Source organism: Neolamprologus multifasciatus, chromosome 19 (assembly GCF_963576455.1).
Source record: "Neolamprologus multifasciatus chromosome 19, fNeoMul1.2, whole genome shotgun sequence".
Classification (NCBI taxonomy): Eukaryota; Metazoa; Chordata; class Actinopteri; order Cichliformes; family Cichlidae; genus Neolamprologus; species Neolamprologus multifasciatus.
In genome coordinates, this window is record NC_140457.1 from 25293837 (window position 1) to 25312898 (window position 19062).

Below are 19062 nucleotides of genomic sequence, written 5' to 3' on the forward strand. Positions count from 1 at the left end.
AGTCCAGGTGACTTCATTTTTGAATTTTTAAGCTAATCATTTCTTATTCATTTATTGCTTTTCAACAAGCCCTACAGTTATTTCTGAAGAGCAACATTTTTCTAAATGTCTGCAGATTTTTATTTATTTTCTTTAGCTTTACAATTTGAATGTAGCAAGAAATGCAGAAGGGTTAGTTTTAAAAACTCCTTTGTTCAACAGGGTTAATGTTACATTTCTTTGCTGAGTGTTTTACTTTTATGGATGAATAAAAATTCATTAGAACATTTTTTTTTCCTGTGATTTGTACAATATGGAAAAGTCCTAAAAAATTGATATAGAACTTCCAACTGTTTTGAGTATTTTAGTCAAGTTTCTGCAGAACTGTGATATTTGATGTGTTGTCTTTCCTTCATGCAGTAATTAAAATAGCTTGACCACAGCTGACCTTGTTGCAGATTTTATTAACAGGAAAATTCCACAACACTAGTTTAACCTTTACATGAGGGATGGAAGAAAGCTCAGATGAAGTACTGAATGTCCCACACTGATGTTAAGATGTACCTCAGAACTCCAGGAGCACAGATTGCGGCTCCACAGAGTTCAGGGCGATTTCTTGTTTCCGTCCATAGAGTCCATGTTCTACCTTTACACCTGCATTTGTGCACTTCGCTGAACCTGTCATGAGTTCTCTGCAGGCGGAGACCAGACTTGAGAAGAGCTGAGCACCCCACCACGGCTCGCATCCACCCTTGTACTGCATCCTTCTGTTGGGTGCTGGCTTTCCAAGCAGGGAGTCTTGGGGGACAAATAAAATACTTCCAGGAAGATCCAGGAGGGACACACAATGCCCGGAATGTTTCCGGAAAAGCCTGGTAGTCATCAGAGTGTTGGCTGTTGAGGACACGGTGGAAAACAGACAAAGCCTTAGGCCACAAGATGGAAATCTGTTTGACTGTTACGTTTAGTTATACATAAATTTATCATCCTGTTAACATAAGATTACCCCTTAAATTCATATTAGGTCCACCTTGCTTGGATCCCCCTTTGCCTTCAGACCTGGATTAATTCTTAGCATAAATTCAGGAAGGTGCTGGAAAACTTCTTCAGAGATTTTGGTTCATATTTACATGCAAGCATCACACAGCTGATCCATAATATGAATCTCCAGTTCCACCTCATCCAATGAACTCAATGCTATGTTCAAGATACCAATTTAAGATGATCTGAGCTTTGCGACATAACACAATCGCACATGATCACACTTTCCTCATCAGGTGATGAGTAAAGCGTGATCATTAAAGGATGGACATGGTCAGGGATAATACTCAGGTTGGCTGTGGTGTTTAAACAACACTCAGTTGGTACCAAGCAGCTCAGAGGGTGCCAAGATAAATATCCTACACTCACGCATGCACCACCCACACCAACCTGCAGGATCCACACGTTCATGTTGCTGATAAGATCGTTGCCTTTAAGAGCAGTGAGCGTACATACTGTGTTTGAGTTGTTTGGATAACTTTTACATGTTTTGTGGGTTTGTTTGCTTTTTTTCCACTTTGGCTCAAAGACCAATTTCTGGATCTCTATAAGAAATTTAAGGTGAGCAACTTTCAGTAGTTAATTTAAATTCATTTGTCTAAGCTGCTATTACCGTTTTCTGGTTATTAGCTACTGTGAGTCAGCTAACATGTGCAGCAGTAACTCACCCATCTCATTTGTCACATCTTCAGTGGCTCCGTGAAAGAAACACACATAGACAACCAATCCCTGCTGAATCTAAGGAGAGGGAGGCACAGTGTGGAAACAATAATAATTACTTGGGTACTTTACAGGATCCCACATAAGAAACAGAGAAAGTCTCACACATTAATGTTTTGTTAACCTCAAGTAAGCATTTACATTTCATTAATTATGAGAATAAAGTGCCACATTATGCCTCGTCCTTCAGCCTGTTACACTGTATATCCTTTTTGAACATGGAAAAGGTTTGAGTAGTCATAAACCTCAATATCCACACGAGATGGGGTTATACTCACCGAACAGTGTGTGACTAGACTGATTTAAATACAGTAGTTTTATGAGAACTGATTAAATTAATCCAGTAACTGTTAATAAACCACCATCACACAAAATATAATGTACTGTATTAATCAAATGTATGATAAAAGTACACCAAAATCCAAGGCAGTGGGCAGCAGGACATGATTATTACATTTCCACGACAAGCAAAAGACTTAATTAAATAAAATACATTGAAAAACAAACGCACCCACCTCTGCCCACTGAGCATCTGCTCCATCCACAGCAGGTTTGAGCTTAATCTTTGCGTGACTACACTGCTGAATGACAGTTCGGGCCTGAAGCCTGATGGGCCTATAAAAAACAGCTGAGCTGCTCAGACACACAAATACAGACGACAAACCTCTGACATTAAAACTCTGACAAACACCACCTGCCAGCAAAATCAGAATAATGAAAATAGGTATAAAAAGACTGATATTTTGTGCTGCACCTGTCAGCATTAGGCGAGGGTTTTGCAGTTTTTTCCACAGCAGAGCTACCGATGGTGAAGACAGGCCAGGGTTTGGTGCTCAGGGCCATCACAGGCTCCAGACCACTGCTAGAGCTCCATTTAGCTGAAGAATCTGCCTCTGGGCCTCTTTTCTTCTTCACTGTGCGCTGGGCACTGCAATGACTTCGGATTTGTGTTGATGTATGTGCCTCTGGAGGACTTCTTTGACTTGGAGCCTGAATGTGCTGCAGTGGAGCATGCTGCTCTAAAACAAGCTGTGCTTGGATGCAGTGTTGTGTCCCATTGTTGCCCTGAGGGCTACTTGTTTTTTCCAGTTCTTGGGGCTGTGCAGGCTTCTCTGGCTGGGGATTTATCGGATTCTCTATCCTTTTATGCTTCTTAGAGCTTTCAGGATCCTTATGTATTTCAAAATGCGAAGAAGTCATTCTCTTCATAGACAAGAGCTTTGTGACAAAGGGGATTTTGGGAGACCTGGGCTGTAAGTTGATGGGATTTTTCAGGTGAAGGAGGATAGGGATTTTGGGCTGAGGATTATTGTGAATTTCAGTCTGGGAGGACAAACTGGAAGAAGGTTCATCCTACAAGTGAGATGTGAGACAAAGTCAGTTCAGCTTTATAACTTACATACAACATAATTATGGAGGTGGCAGAGCATGAGCTAGTTCTCTACTAGAGGCTGAACTGTTACTGTTTTGTTCTTCTAGAAACAACTCGTGCTACCTGCAGCCATTTATCTGAGCTCTGGTATCTAAGTAACTTCTGTTTCAGAAAATGTGCATGCATAGAATCATCTGTCTAATCTTAATTGAAAAATACTGCCAGCTGCCAGTGCTAGCCCTCAGCCTCCTAGCAGATACACCGATGGTATCAATTTCAAAATCCTACGCTGGCTCGTTCTTAAGTTATCACATTCACAAGATTTTCAGAAAAGCTGACCGGCGACAGATTTGATCTTGTCTGAGATTTTTAGAACAGCTTCTTTTTCCTCTAGAATTTCTTCAACGAACTGCTGCAGAATTATCAAATCAGGATTTTTGAGTGCCATATTTATCTCTTATGAGGTTTCTGATTTATATCCAGTGATTGCTGGATGGAAAGGCCAATTAGCTTGAAGCAGCCCAACAACTGAACAGCTCCAACACAAGAAAAACTTGGATCCCAAGACAAGCTGACAGATTATTTTTCTTCTTTTTTTTTTTAATAAAAATGTTTGTATCAGGCATAGGAGACTGATGATGTCACAAAATTGCTTCCTATATGAGCATTTTGACTGCCACTGTGTTGTTGTGGTTTTTGGAGCCAAAAGCTACCAATATCCAAATGGATGTTGAAATAAACACACATAAAAATCAACCACCATAAAGTCCATCTAATCTGACTGAGCTGGAGCTGTTTTGCAAAGAAGAATGGGCAAGAGTTTCAGTCTCTAGATGTGCAAAGCTGGTAGAGACGAACCCTAAAAGACTGGCAGCTGTAATTGCAGCAAAAGGTGGTTCTACAAAGTATTGACTCAGGGGGCTGAATAATTACGCACACCCCACTTTTCAGTTATTTATTTGTAAAAAATGTTTGTAATCATATATGATTTTCACTCCACTTCTCACGTGTGCACCACTTTGTGTTGGTCTTTCACGTGGAATTCCAATAAGATTGATTCATGTTTGTGGCTGTAATGTGACAAAATGTGGAAAAGTTCAAGGGGGCCGAATACTTTTGCAAGTCACTGTATGTTTGAATGCAGAAATGATCCTAAAATGTTTGAGTAGGAAGCTGCAAAAGTGCTTTTTAATTCTGACTCACTTTTGGAGCCTGTCTAAGTGGTCAGTCAAGGAGCTAAAGCTTTGGCAAACCCACCACTGTGTCCTTGGAATTCACTGTCAGCTGCTCCTCTGCATCACCATCACTATCAGTATCCTCATCATTCGCACTGCCAACATACAGACAGTGAGAGAAGAGCAGGTAGATATTATACATAAAAATGGGGAAACCATATCAACAGTTCACTAGTACTTTTAGATACTAAGATAGAAATTACCTGTCTAAGTCATGAGACGTCAGTTCCTGTAGTTGAGCTGATGTCTGAACCGCTAAACCTCTCACCTCCGCTTGGTGATTCGGTTTCTTCGTCTTCTTCATGCTGCACTGAGAGCAGTTGTTGATCCACTGCACAACATCAGGCCTCATGGTTCTCCAGAAGTATCTGTAAGAAAGTTCAGACCTGAGACCGTGTTGATGATTCTGACTGAAACGTGTCACTAACGAGAAACAGCGCGAGGGGAAACCTCTCGTTCAGCAGTCTGAGACACTTGTTGACGTCGAGGTGGTTGAGCTCGTTGTGATAGTCCACCAGCGCGGTTTCAACCTGCTGCCTGTTCCTCAGAACCAAACGCATTTGGTCTCCCTTCACCGTGTGAAGAACACCGTCTGGGAAAGCAGTGGTAGCGTAAATGTTACAGCACAGTGTGAAACAGACTAATTGACACCTTTGTCTTTCCAGTTATGTTTGAGCAGAGGCACAAGTGCCATTGTGTATATTGTATCATTATATTTGAATTTTTTAAAAATACATTCGGTATCAGATGGATTGTAATCCACAGGACTGAACTAGAACAGCAAAAGTTCAGCTTTTAAGCCTTTTGTTTGTGAGGGCAGCGAAACAGAAGAAAATTGGCTTAAGTGACTGGCCTTAAAGAGAGAGAGGTAAAAACAGCATGTTTCAGACAGTGTATGAACTGACTGAATGCATCAAAGGCCATTATAAGATAAGCAAGCACTAATTTAAAATATGACTCATACAAAGATGAAGAACAGAAATCTGAAGCTGGACATTAGAATAATGGGTTCTATTTTTATTAAGGAGTTTTTTCCCACCACCTTTTTTAAAGTTTGTGTTCCCAGCACTGCATAGTATAAAATATTGACGTTCTTTTCCTAAATAATATTGGAATTAAAACTCCTTTGTTATGCATACCTGCATGCCTGTGTTTTATCATGGAAAATGCACTACACAGGCATTATTAGTATTTTGTTTTTAGGAGTTTTGAACACACAAATTTGTGCGAACCTTTAATGGCAAACTTCTTGCAGAACCTCCTAAAGGTGTTCTTTTCTACATAGTTCAGTCCAGGTGGGTAAGTGCGTTTGGTAAGGTAGAGCTCCACAGCATCGTACTTGGCAAAAATGGCCTGCTAACACAGAGACGTAGATCATGTAAATACATATGGTTCATGAATCTCTGCAGCAAATAAAATTTTGTCAACCTGACAAATCTACGACATACCTCCTCCCCCACCGCAGGCTGGCTCGGACCTCTGGATGGGACCTTTGGAGGAAACAGATCAGTTATTAGAATTGTGACACTGTTGCATTAATAATATAAGTAACTGTGATGCTCACTGCGGAGTCAGTGTGGACCGAGAGTGCAGGCACAGCATCTGGATTTAGGGTGATGACCTCCCCACTATGGCTGAAACAGTCGTCAGTGAAATGTATCGAACAAATAGAAGACCGGAGCCGAGGATGCCAGTTTGGACGGCCGGTAGCCTTCAACCACTTTGCCAACAGAGTTGCATTGTGAAGAGGAAACCTAGGGTAATATATTAATGATGAAGAAGTACACACACTTTACCAAAGCACATTGAAGTCACAGCTACATGATTAATATGGGTTTAAGGGCAGACCTTTAGCCTTATTTGGGGTATTGCATTAAGTAGCCAAGAAGTAACATGTCAGAGTACACCGATCAGGCATAACAATATGACCACCTGTCCAACACCAAGTGTTGGTCCCCCTTTTGCTGCCAAGACAGCTCTGGCTCATCAAGGCATGGACTCCACTAGACCCCTGTAGGTGTGCTGTGGTATCTGGCATCAAGATATTAGCAGCAGATCCTTTAAGTGCTGTAAGTTTTAAGGTGAGCCCTCCACGGATCCGACTTGTTTGTCCAGCACATCCCACAGATGCTTGGTTGGATTGATTGAATCTGGAGACCAAGTCAACACCTCAAAGCTATTGTGCTCTTCAAACCTTCCCTGAACAATATTTGGGCATCCTTGTGCTGCAAAAGCAACATCAATTCTTAAGTGTACCAGTTAGATTCAGTCAAATGCACCATTACTGATTTCTAATGTATAATGGTCCTAAACCATTCAATGTCTTCGAATGGTTGATTCTGTGTATCATGCTTCTCTGAGGTTCATCACTAACCGTAAATTTCAGACTCACCACTGTGAGTTATACTCAGGTAGGACGGCCTGCTTTGGTAAGTCGGAGGAACTCTCATTTATACAGTTTTATATATAAGGCGATACTTGGGTTGCTGCCTTCTTATCTATGTTCCCTGCTTGTAATGAAACATGCTGGTCGGTATTCTCTTCGTCCGCATGGTTACTTGTTGCTTTCTGTTCCATTTGCCCGAACTGAACTTGGTAAAAGAGCTTTTGTCCATTTAGCACCCTCGGCTTGGAACAAACTGAAGAAGGAAAATGACTGAATTCATTTCATTAAGTGCTTTTAAATCTAAACTACAAATCCTTGAGGCCAAGTCCATAACATGCAACTGTTTCAATTAGATTGATTGTCATTTTAACTGATTTTTTAATTTTTTTATTTATTTTTATTTGAATTTTATTGAATTTTATTTTATTTTATTTGTATTCTTTCACTTATTGTTGCATGTCTGTTGTTGCTGCCTGTGTTTGAGTAATTTCTGTAACTGTGAGACACCTGCTGCTGCCTATCTTGGCCAGGTCTCCCTTGAAAAAGAGGTTTTTAATCTCAATGGGATTTTCCTGGTTAAATAAAGGTTAATAAATAAATAAAACCTATAGCACAAAAACTAATATTTATTGGGGTTTTTTTGTCCTTTCAAGAACAAAGTAAGATATAGAAGTGGTTAAAGTGGTTCTATTATGTTCTCCATGCTTCAAATTTCAAAAAGACAAACTATATTATCTTATTCTGGCTCAGGGCAGGTTCATCTTATAGCTAAAACAAAAGCAGCAGCTTATCAATAACAACCTCTCTAAAACCCAGTTTAATTTTCTGATCGACCATCTTCCAAATGCACTTGGTATAAACATAAGCAAAACTCTGTATACTTTGTGCATGTACTTTATCTGCAGCAGATAAACCTATTTAATAAAACAGCTCAACATATAAGTATGAAATAAAAACATTGCTAACCCAGCAGTTAGCTTAAAAGCCTGATCTTTTAACTTAGAGGGATAACATCTGCCTTTGTGACATCACATTCATGATAAAATAACAGAAATAAGCAAAAATAAAGCATAATCTGCACACTAAACTCTCACCAGAACCAGAAGGTTTTAGGACTATTATTTGTTCATTAATTAATTCTGTGTTTCTCTGTTTACTTTCGTAGCATAAGCAGCAAACAATCAAGAAAAAACGATTCATACTTGTGGAAGGTGAGGCCCAGGCGTCTCTCTACTGGCCCACAGCAGTTTGTGCACCCAAGAACACTGCAGCGCATCCACTTCCTCTTGGTTCTGTTAAGGCAGGTTTGGCAGTTGGCGATCCAACTAGCCAGGTCTCGAGTCATGCTGCCCCAGTGGAAGTGCTTTGAAATTTCTTGCTGGCAGACCCCCTGACCATAGTGGCCCTTGCTGTCATGGAACTCTCGCAGGATTGAGTTTACCTGGGATCAAAAGGAAGCACAGTTGGTTAGCAAAGCATGGTTGGATATTTAATAGTATTTGTAAGACCATTATGCAAATTACAGATCACATAAGACTTATGTGATCATGCAATGTCAGTCTGAGTAATAGTTGAGGCATGGGCTGAGGAAAGATGTGCAAATAGAGATGTTAACAGTATTTAAAAAATCCTGGATTTTGGAGCTTTTAGGAGGCTTCCTCCAACAACACGAAGACACCTTAATGCTCATTGCAAAAAGGACATTGGTGTAGTGCTCCAGGTGCAAAGGTGACAGAGCCAAATGGCCCATACAGAATCAGAATACTTTATTAATCCCTAAGGAAATTATGTGGGTTACAGTTGCTACAAGGCAGTAACAGCAACAGACTAAGCCATTTAAACAATACAATATGTTACAGATTTTACTAATTTAAAGAGATAGCGCTAATATATACAAATCACTCAATTATAAATATCAAGAATTAACAGAGATCATTATAAATAAATAACAATAACTCACAAGAATATTACAGAGTAGAAAAGAACATGTGCAAAAAGGGTGTAACTGTTGCAGTGTTTACAGTGTATTAGATGGAGGAGTTGTACAGGGAGATGCCACAGCCAGGAATGATTTCCTGTGTCGTTCAGTGGTGCTTTTTGGTAATCTCAGTCTCTCACTGAATGTGTTCCTGTGACTAGCCAGCCCATCATGGAGTGGGTGGGTGGTATTGTCCAGCATTGTCTTTATCCTGGACAACATCTGCCAGAGAAGCATCCGCCTGCATCATTGTCAGCTTGTCACCCAGGAGGTTTGGCCTCATGGGGTTGAATGCACTGGAAAAGTTCAAAAACATGACCCTCACAGTGCTCGCCAGCTAGTCCGGATGGGTGTAAACACGATTGAGCAGGTAGATGATGGCGTTCTCAACGCAAACTGAAGAGGATCCTGATGTGGTCTGACTATGAGTCGGAGCTGGTCCATACAGGACCACAACCTGCAGAAAACGGGGACCTGCCAGCTCACACAATCTCAGAAGGTCATGAGAAGAGCAGCAGATGAAGCGATGCGGGTCAGATGAAATTAATGGCTGATTGTTTTGTTTGATTCCATTTATAACTGCTGAACACATTTTCATTGTTGTTAGCTTCTGCAAGAACTAAATAAAGAATATAACCTGTACTTAAAGTGAAAATCTCTTCTCCTTAAAGTATTTTTTAAAGAGTTTTAAGATGCCATTATCCTCAGTGATGTAAATGGTAAATGGTAAATGGACTGGTTCTTATATAGCGCTTTTCTACTCTGTCCGAGCACTCAAAGCGCTTTATACAGCTAATTCATTCACCCAATCACACCCATTCACACAAGCACTTCTAAGCTTAAGTGCGCAGTATCTAACATTCATACACATTCACACTCCGATGGATGCATCAGAGAGCAACATGGGGTTAGTATCTTGCCCAAGGATATTTGGCATGCATACTGGAGCAACCTGGGATTGAACCACCGACCTTCCGGTTAGTGGCTGATCCGCTCTGCCACCTGAGCTACAGCCACCCCGATGTAAAGATACAGATTAGTTGATGGTTTAAACCGGTTGTGTTTAGTCTCTGAAATTAACACGTCCAGATGTGTTATAATAAGGCGTAAACTGTCATAAAACAAAGTGTTTCCTCCGCTGACCACCGGCACAAAAGGTCTTCATTTGAAATCTGTAAGCTAGCAATTACCTCCTCTCTGCTGCGTGGCACTCTGAGAGGTCGAGAAGCCCGTGTGTACATCAGCACTCCATCTTAAAAAGAAAAGACATATTTCTAAAGTTTGACTATGAACATTTCAGCACCTTTATAAATGATTTAATGTGTTCCTTTAGAGCAGCGGTCCCCAACCTTTTTTGCGCCACGGACCGGTTTATGCCCGACAATATTTTCACGGACCGGCCTTTAAGGTGTCGCGGATAAATACAACAAAATAAAACTAGTACCGGTACCAAAAAAAAAGAAAATTTATTCATAACACACGTGAAAAGACCCAGAAAAACGACAGTAAACGATAAAAACGATAACAAAATAACGCTGAAAACCGATAAAAACCCTGAAAACTATACATTTCACACCTGAGCCTCAACTCTCGCGGCCCAGTACCAAACAACTCACGGACCGGTACCGGTCCGAGGCCCGGGGGTTGGGGACCGCTGCTTTAGAGCACTGAAGCAGTCAAATAAAAATGAGTATTGCTTGTTGTGTTTAAAACTTTTTCCACTCACCTATTAGGCCGAAGCGCTTGGCCATCCTTTTTAAGGCACTTCTATTTTTCTTGCTTTGCGTTGGTAAAATCCTGTGGCTCAGATATCTAAAGTATGCAAAAGAAAACATGCTAATTTAAACAAACATGTGCCACATGGGTGTGAAGTTTTCGTGTCATCAAACACATACCTGGCGATATGGTTGTACGTGGCGAAAGTTGGCTCAATGACAGTCTTCCTTCTTGTGTGCTCCTTCACTGTCTGGACTGCGGTGGAGTCTGGAGCTGACGAGCAGTACTGGTGTTCCTGCAGCTCCATAGGGGTTTCCGACTGATCAGTGGCTGGATGAGGGGGCTTTTCGGTTTCGGTATTAGCAGCAGCTGCAGAGATGAGGTCTTCCAGCGTGTTGGAAAGCAGGACTTCCTCATCTGAAGGAATAGGCACCTGAAAAGCAAATAGGTTTACCTGATCAGCTCTGAGAACTAACTCAAGTCCACACTCTTAGTACGCTTCTGCAGGACTGGATGAGAAAAAAAACACTATTGCCTAATTCTGTTACAGTTTCTGAAAGCACTGCAAATTTTGTAATGAAATGAGTAAATATGCAGGTCCAAACAATAAGAAGAATGAAGTGAGTAAAAAAAAAACCAAAAGTAAATCCGCAGACTTGCTAATTACATTTGACAGGTTTTTAATGTGCTCTCAGTCTTTTGTGTCACCTCCTCATCGGGCATGATGCTGGGTACAGCATCTGATGATAGTGTCGGCTGACCGTCCTCATTCAGGGTATAGCAGGATGGGTCAAAGTGTCGGGAACAGATGTAGGAGTTTGAGCGCAGCGAGCCTTCATCCCTCTGCGCAACTGTCAGCCATTTCTGCCGCTGCTCGGGGTCCTTTGGAAACCTGCAGATGCACAAAGGCCAGTTTTGCTTTGGAGAACTTACAGAGAAAGCTGAGCAAAAGCCAAGTCTGCCTGTGGTGTACCACAAGGCTCCATTTAAGGTCCACTATAGTTCTAAGTAAATGCACTCTGGAAAATACAACAATATTGTGTTCCAACAATACTTTGTCTTCAGCTGAATCAAAGTGAAATTCTGGGTGGCTCATAGCTCAAAATGGTTCAACTCCAAAGCCCCCATAAGCTTTATTAGCCCTCTGCTATCTCTGCTTGTAATTTAAAAAGTGCCAAACAAATCAGTTATTTTCTTAGCATGCTTAATACCATGTCTCTTGGGAAATTAAAATCCTCCCTGCGGTTAAAACGTTACATATGAAATTCATTTGTTTATTTTTAAAGAACTGCCTGAAATCTGACCTCTTCACTAGATCTCTCTCACATCTTCATATCTTTAAAATGTGTATTGACTGGAAAAAGTTCTTATTTGTCAGTTTATACACACATAACACAAATTACAAATTACGGCAAATTATGGCAACCTGTCATTCACATATTATTACAACATAAATGGTAAATTCTGTTTTAGTTATTCAATCATTCTTTGTGCAAAATAAAAAAAAATTGTTTTAGATCTGAGACAATTGAGCCCAGTGTGTAACACCAAGCATCAAGAACACAATATTTTTGGCTGATAATCAGAACAAACTTTACCAAAAAAAAGAAGAGGCTTTTTTTTTGTTGTTTTTAACTTAAAACAAACAAACAAATTAAAAAAAACATGTAAACCTGACCTGTGGAAGGTGATCTCAGGGTGTATGTAACTGGAAGAATCACAACCATAAACCAGGCAAAACTGGACGAGCAGATTAGCTCGCTCTTTAGTAGGTTGACTCTGGCAAACGTCACAAGCCTTTATCCATTTCTTCACGGCCGCAGTCACTCCAACCCAGTAATACATCAGCTGGATGGACATCAAGATTTTAAACACTTTTCTATGAAAGCCTTAATTTGAACCATTTTGGTGACTTAAAGAACACACCTCATTTAAACTCACCATTATTTCCCTTACTGCCCGTTCCCGGCGCGCATGGTTGTTGTTATTGTGGTATTGTATCAGGATCTCACGTATTTCCTCGTCACTCCTAACGACACGGAGGAGGCGGCCTCGATAAGACCGCCACAAACAGCCATCTGGAGGTTTGAGCATTCAGCAACATTCCTAATAAGTGACTGAAAGGCTATATTCAGTGCAGTGCTTTCTCTCATGCATTATCCAGGTGATCTACAAAATATTCATGGGTGTATGAACATTGGGAAATTCATAGATTCTGAAGATGTGACGTTACTGGAACAACTTTTGTGGCAATGGTTTTCAATCCATACATTTTAATATTTAATTAGCTATTCAAAATTTCAACTTAAAATGAAATGATCTAGAAACATATCAGAAATTTTACTTCCACCTAAATGTAGCACAATGAATTATATATAAATTTTAGTCACAACAGTAGTAGTAGTAGTTCTTGCAACAAAGCACCATCTTGTGGTCAATATAGGTATGACACCAAACTGAGCACAGGGTCACAGCGCTGGCTAAACTTCAATTAATGTCTCTTCAACACCATACAAACATTTTGTTTGATGCTGCCAAACATTGAGAACTGTTTTTGTGTGTGTAACATCTACTGTACCTTTGTAAGTAAACTTTTTGCTATCTTTAGAGACCAGCTTTTTCCAGCTTTTTGATGTATTTACTTGAAACTTTCCTGTCAGTAAATAATGCTCCAAACAATCCAGAAAGGCATAAGAGGGCATCTGCAGGTGGAAAAGTGGGAAACAAGGACAGAGAGGTTAAGAAAGGTGATTTAAAACTTTAACAATCACAAAATAATATTGCAATTACAAGCTTTGCCTTCTGTGATGACGAATTTTAAATCAATTTTTGGTCTGTATTTTGGACAGAAGAAGTCAATTAAAGACATCACTATAGGAAAATATGAGTACATGATAACGTTTTGTTGTAATAAATGATATCCAAGAAAATGCAGGTACAATACATACTGAACATTAGTAAGTTAAAATGTTTCATTAAATACTGTAAATTTAAATGGCAAGTTCACAATGGTCTGTCAATTATGAGCTAAATATGATTTTTCTCTCTTTCTTGGTGCTTATGATTAAATAACTGGTATTCTGTCAATAATGTGTTGACTCACTTTGGCTTTTTGGCGGTGGTTTATTTAAAACAAGCAATTAACATTTAGTTACTGTTAATCAATTAGTTCACTGACAAGTACAAAAATAAAAAAATAAAAAGTAAATGCCGAGAGGTTTGTAATAAAAAACGTAGTCTCATATCTAGGCCTGCTCTTGTCGCGCGCACATGCGCAAAGGTAAACCGACATTATTTTAATTCTGGAAACGTATCGTGAAATAAGCAGACGTTTCCCTACCTTAGATCATCTTTCGTCTATTCGACACAAATCCTCGTTACACCGGTTCCAACTTTTAACATAAATTCTACTGCAAATACTTATTTTTCCACAGGTTTCTTCAAATAATTCAATCTTTTTCTTTCAAATTATCTGAATTTATACACACGTGCTCTAAAGAAACATATTTTAAGAGCAAATTAATAGCTAACTGTGGCGTTTGGTCCGTGTAAACTTGTCCCGCAGTAACGTTCTTTCACGTTCCGGTATGGATAATTTCAAAATAAGGGTTATTAAGTTGTTTTTTTTCATGTTCGCGAAACAATTACAAGTATTATGTTGATCGCAGGGACTGAGTCATGCCAAGGTTTCTATAGTAATAAATTACATTATAATGATATATTTCATTCAAAAACAATTTATATGATATTTTTGAACAAACAACAATAAGTTGAATCAAATGAGTAAGCTATACCAAAAAAAACCCAACGTTTTACGGATGGGTAGTGATGGAAAGAAAATACATATATAAAAGAAAATAAAGTACACTTATAAAACTATTTCTTGAATGGTAGTCGTTTGTTTGCGTTTTCAGTGCTTTTATTTTCACAGGAAACAATTTTAACGGAAGTTTAATTGCTGTCACATGGTCATCACTTGACAGAAGAATGGTTTGACACAGGTTGCAGAAGCTGCCGTAACCCAAGCTTACTGAGTGTAGCTCACTTCCGTTCTCTGACAGAAACAAGAGCGCCCCTCGCATCTCCGGAGGACGCGTTGTTCTCTCTGCAAGACCAGAGTCATGTGATCGTGACGAATAAGTCTAAGTAAGTAAATGATACTTCCAGCCATCAAGGAGCAAGGGCAGAGGAGTTGGTTTCCACCAGATGGGGACAAAGATCAATGCTCGTTTTTAATGCAGTACTGCCAAACTGACAGCCATCCAATATTGATTCTCTGCATTATTCTGAAGTCGTTCCACAATTTGTAGATGCAGTTTTTATTTGTTTGTTTGTTTGGTTTCTCGTTTTTTTATTTTTGCAGATTGGTGACCCTCTGTTCATCTTTATGCCTGACAAAATCTCCCAGCTTAAGATGCTCTTGTTACACCCGGTCTGTTACTGACCTGTGCCAGTTAACATACATAGATGGATAATTTATTGATCCCGCAAGAGACATTGTGTTACAGCAGCAGGATAAAGAATATAAATAGTACAGTCTACAATAAACAGCACGTAATCAACAAAGTCAAAATAAATGTCACAAGTACCTATGAGCTTTAAACCATGACAGAGTGCAAATACATATACACTACCAGTCAAAAGTTTGGACACAACTTCTCATTTATTAGTTTTTCTTCATTTTCATGACTATTTACATTGTAGATTCTCACTGAAGGCCTCAAAATGGACACATATGAAATTATGTAGCAAAGAAAAGATTGATAAATAACTCCAGTTATGTCTTATAGATTCCTCAAAGTAACTACTTGTTGCTTTGTTGACAGCACTGCAAACCTTTTGCCTTTTCTCAATGAGTTTTATGAGGTAGTTACCTTTTGACTGGTGTAAGAGAACCGTGATGAAAAGAAAGAAAAGTAAAAATGAAGTTAGATAAAAAAAAAACAGGTAAAGTAAGACTCATTGGCTTAAAAGGAGGCATACAGAGCCTTTATTCCCCCAGCTGTGTATTTTAATTAGGAAGTCATCAAATGACAGTATTATTTTAGTTTTGAAGACTTTATGTCCCAAATTATTATTGACTGTGATTTTTATTTATTTAGTTTTTACTCTTATGCCTCAGATTTTTGTTGGTATGGTTCACTGTTGCTTGGTGGCAAAGATATTCGATTCTTATGAGAAACAATGGGACAGGTGTCCAGTAGAAATGCACACATTATGAGATATCCTGAGAGGTACTTGTTCTGTCTGCATTGCTGTTTAACTTACCTTTCTTCATCTGCTGTCCGCCTTTCAGAGAGAATGGAGAAAACAAGAACAATGACCGATTTTAAAAGATAAGTAGACACATATTTATTCTATGACTGATCAGTAACTCTGATCAGTAACTCTTCTTATTTATTTAATTTTTTGTTATTATCTTTATTTAACTTTCAGTGAAGAGACGAAGGACGAAATAGCAAATGCTGTAAACTCATTAGAAAAAGATAAGTGTATGATTACTTTGTATTATTATGGCAACTGCTCCTGAAACCAGCAGGTTTTGTAGTTGCTGAAATCATTTATTGACTTTCTTCTTGTCTTGTTTTTCTCTTTTTTTTGTTATTGTCTGTTATTGTCTTCTTTCCGTTTAACTTTCAGAGAAGAGAGCAAAACAGCATGTGCTGTAAACTCTCATTATAAAAAGATAAGTCTACATTTATTTTATATTATGATCACAACTGTTGGAAACTGGAAAAGCAAAAAGTGCTTCTATGAGTGAGCGTGAATGGGTGAACGAGGTAAATTGTATTGATATTTCAGCAGTCCAGCTTACTTACATCTATAGTGAGATGGTTATGGTACAACAAGTTTCACATCTTATGTTATATGGCAGTGATAAAGTGTAGTATAAAAACTGTTTAACAAGATCGTATTAACGATTTCATTATATAGCTACATGATTACTGTCTGTGAGTTATAGTTCCTAGAATTGTACACATTTGTGCTGTTGTCCTGCAGGTAGTTAGCTGGGTAATTATCATGTTTAAATTTTGCCAGAACCACATCAATCTGAATGCAACAGCTGTGCAAATACCTGCATGTAAATATACACAAATATGTAATTTTATTGAAACGTGTATGATTATTTTATTGGTATATTATTGTTTATTACTTTTGTTTTTTTATATTTGCTATTATATTTGTTTATTATATGTGAATTAATAGGGTAATATAACCAAGAAAACGAAGTGTTATAGTAGCAATATAACATCAAGTTTACACACATTAAAGTTAGGAGGTATTTTAAAAGTAGGGTGGAAGTTAGAGAGATTTGGGATCTCAAGTGCATCCCTTTGTTTACAAAGTGACTGAGTAATGCATTCCAGTGATCATCAGACAGTAACACAGCATGCTGAGGTGGAGGAAAGAACAACAATGAAAGCAATGCTCTTATTTGTATCAAATAATTATTACAATTTAATCATTATAAGAATCAAAAGGGTTTATGGAAATATTTATGATGGACCACAAAACCCATAGAATCACAGTCATTCGGTTGTTTGATGGGTGTTTCGTAGGCCATGAGATTGATTGTTTATCCACAGTGAATGAGAAACAATTTTTGAGCGACTTGGTCGAGTTTGGCAAAGCAGTGATTGTTAGAAGAATTAACAAGGCACACAATGTTATCATCTGAAGAAATATAAATAAAACTTGAATATAAGAGAATCATCACATGTGGCATAGATTGTTTTGAGAGCATTTTTAAGCCTCACTGAAAAACAACATGCATGGCGAATTGTACAGTTAGGCAAAACAATTATTCCAAGGCATGACTCAGTGGTAAAAGAGTGCCAGCAGCACCTCCCAGTCTAACTAAACAATAAATAAAAACAATACAGCACTCTGTCTGTGTCTGGCTGAGGGATTTCCATCATTCTCTCTTCATTTTTCAGTTTTTCATGTGTTTGTAGTGACTGGTAGTGTCCCACAGTATCAGAAAGCCTTCATACACAATCCAGTTTTGGCCGATTACACAAACAACTGACAAATTCTAAATCTCTTTTATTTTGTTTATATTGAAAGATGCACAACTCAGATATGAGTACATCAGTCTTTCTAGCTGCATTGGTAGACACAATAGTATGACATCTTGTCTCTGAGATGGTGAGCTCCGCTTCAGAACTCCATCAGATGTGTGTATGGTCCATTGGTGTCAAGCTTCAGCACTTGTCTGTTACCATAGGTCCCGTGTTTTACTGTCACTTCAGCGCTGCTCTCAGCTACAGCAGCATTCAGCTCCTTCTCACACAGAGCAACGAATGCGCTGTAGAGTCGCAGCCCATCCTCCTTGCTGATATTGTTGTGGTACTGCATGCCTCTGCCTTTGGCCTTTCCTCCCAGCGTGGCCTGAGGGACAATCAGCAAACTCCCGGGAAGGTCCAACACTGACACCATCTTCCCAGAATCCGACTCGCTCAGCCGCAGGTTCAACAGCGTGGACACTGGACGGAGCGAGAACACAACATTTTTATCATCTGTGGAGGGATTCACAGGGAAGCAGGGGTTCACTATTTAGATCAAAGAAAACAGTAAAAAATTCACTGACCCATCCTGGGTAGGACGTCATCTGTGGCTCCTTTGAAGAAGCAGATGTAGATCACCATCCCTCTTTCAATCTGAGAGTGCAGATAAAAGCAGAAATGTTAAATACAGTAAAAATTATGTCATTTCTCCAAGATGTTGCATCATGTGCAACACATATAAAGTCAAAATAAGAAAAGGTCTGACACACACATCCGTGAATCAATATATACTTTGTATTTCTGAACTCTGATATTAATTTTGTCAATATTTACTTAATGTCTTTGTTTTATATTGACAACTTTTTTAAGCATATTATCATTATTGCTAGCACTCTAATGCTGATTGGTTTATGTCTGCAAAGCAGTGACAGATGTGTCTCTCACCTGGACAAACTGCGCTTCGGAGTGTTCATCGGCTGGTTTCACCTGCAGCCTGGCCTGCAAACACTGCTGCAGTACCGTCCGGGCCACCGGATTGCAGCCTTTCTCCGTCATTACTGCCAGGCTTTAACTCCTGTCTTCCCCCTTTGTTTATACGTCTTAACAATCTCCACTTTTCAAAACAGTGCTTTAGCGTCCAGGAGAAACTGCTTAACATGTATAATATTAATTAACCGTCTCTCCCTAAAAGCTCTAAACCTCACTAACACCTGAGAGAAATGAATGAGAAAAAAACGTGACCCATTTAACCCACTTCCGTGTCGACATTGGCTGTAACTGTTCAGAAATGTTCACGACTGCGCGCCGCTTTCGCATACCGTCCTTACCTACTTGCCTTTTCCCTCTGTGTCGTCATTAAACGGACTTTTCAGCACCTTCCACCACTCAGAGAGTTAGTTCGGAGTTTCAGGATCAAAATAGGTGAGAAAAAATGAAGAATAAAATATTTTTTTAATCCCCTGTTGTTGATACGTGTTTTTTTTATGTAATTTTTTAAGTGTTTCGTAATATATATATTTTTAAAGACCTGGCCCTCCATAGGGTATCAGGTTACTGTATGAAAATAACATATTTTCATGTGTATCTTTTTTTTCTGTAATTGTTGAAATCTCCCCTTCCTTCACTGC

The 19062-nt window shown here is 39.1% G+C and overlaps 2 protein-coding genes across 3 annotated transcripts; both read right to left on the reverse strand.

The window, feature by feature from the left end:
* Positions 1 to 77: 77 nt before the first annotated feature.
* LOC146496705 (uncharacterized) lies at positions 78 to 13972 on the reverse strand. Of its 2 annotated transcripts, none has more exons than XM_085143179.1 (19): positions 13768 to 13972; positions 13006 to 13129; positions 12369 to 12505; positions 12106 to 12275; positions 11136 to 11319; positions 10607 to 10860; positions 10438 to 10523; positions 9902 to 9963; positions 7936 to 8174; positions 5912 to 6101; positions 5796 to 5837; positions 5580 to 5700; positions 4798 to 4939; positions 4551 to 4715; positions 4370 to 4442; positions 2495 to 3093; positions 2256 to 2373; positions 1689 to 1758; positions 78 to 873 (listed from the first exon to the last, which is right to left on the reverse strand). In XM_085143179.1, the coding sequence occupies exons 2-19, from the start codon at positions 13127 to 13129 to the stop codon at positions 545 to 547; spliced, it is 3105 nt and encodes a 1034-aa protein (XP_084999305.1). In that variant the 5' UTR covers positions 13768 to 13972; the 3' UTR covers positions 78 to 544. The 2 variants fall into 2 exon arrangements, with proteins under 2 accessions (XP_084999305.1, XP_084999303.1); XM_085143177.1 differs by having other exon boundaries at positions 5580 to 5703; positions 13768 to 13971.
* Positions 13973 to 16815: 2843 nt separating this feature from the next.
* Positions 16816 to 18726, reverse strand: dtd2 (D-aminoacyl-tRNA deacylase 2). The gene is made up of 3 exons (XM_085143195.1): positions 18380 to 18726; positions 18019 to 18088; positions 16816 to 17914 (listed from the first exon to the last, which is right to left on the reverse strand). The coding sequence occupies exons 1-3, from the start codon at positions 18488 to 18490 to the stop codon at positions 17589 to 17591; spliced, it is 507 nt and encodes a 168-aa protein (XP_084999321.1). The 5' UTR covers positions 18491 to 18726; the 3' UTR covers positions 16816 to 17588.
* Between the last annotated feature and the right edge of the window lie 336 nt (positions 18727 to 19062).

Bases quoted from the DNA above. Each gene is read 5' to 3' on its own strand.
- dtd2 (XM_085143195.1), bottom strand. From the start codon at position 18,490: ATGACGGAGAAAGGCTGCAATCCGGTGGCCCGGACGGTACTGCAGCAG. The intron at 18,089-18,379 runs GTGAGAGACACA...CTGCACTCTCAG, and splicing joins CCGAAGCGCAGTTTGTCCAG to ATTGAAAGAGGGATGGTGAT. The intron at 17,915-18,018 runs GTCAGTGAATTT...CGCTCCGTCCAG, and splicing joins TGACGTCCTACCCAGGATGG to TGTCCACGCTGTTGAACCTG.
- LOC146496705 (XM_085143177.1), bottom strand. From the start codon at position 13,129: ATGCCCTCTTATGCCTTTCTGGATTGTTTGGAGCATTATTTACTGACA. The intron at 9,964-10,437 runs GTGAGTGGAAAA...TTTCTTTTTAAG, and splicing joins CAAGCGCTTCGGCCTAATAG to ATGGAGTGCTGATGTACACA. The intron at 4,443-4,550 runs GTAATTTCTATC...GTATGTTGGCAG, and splicing joins ACGTCTCATGACTTAGACAG to TGCGAATGATGAGGATACTG.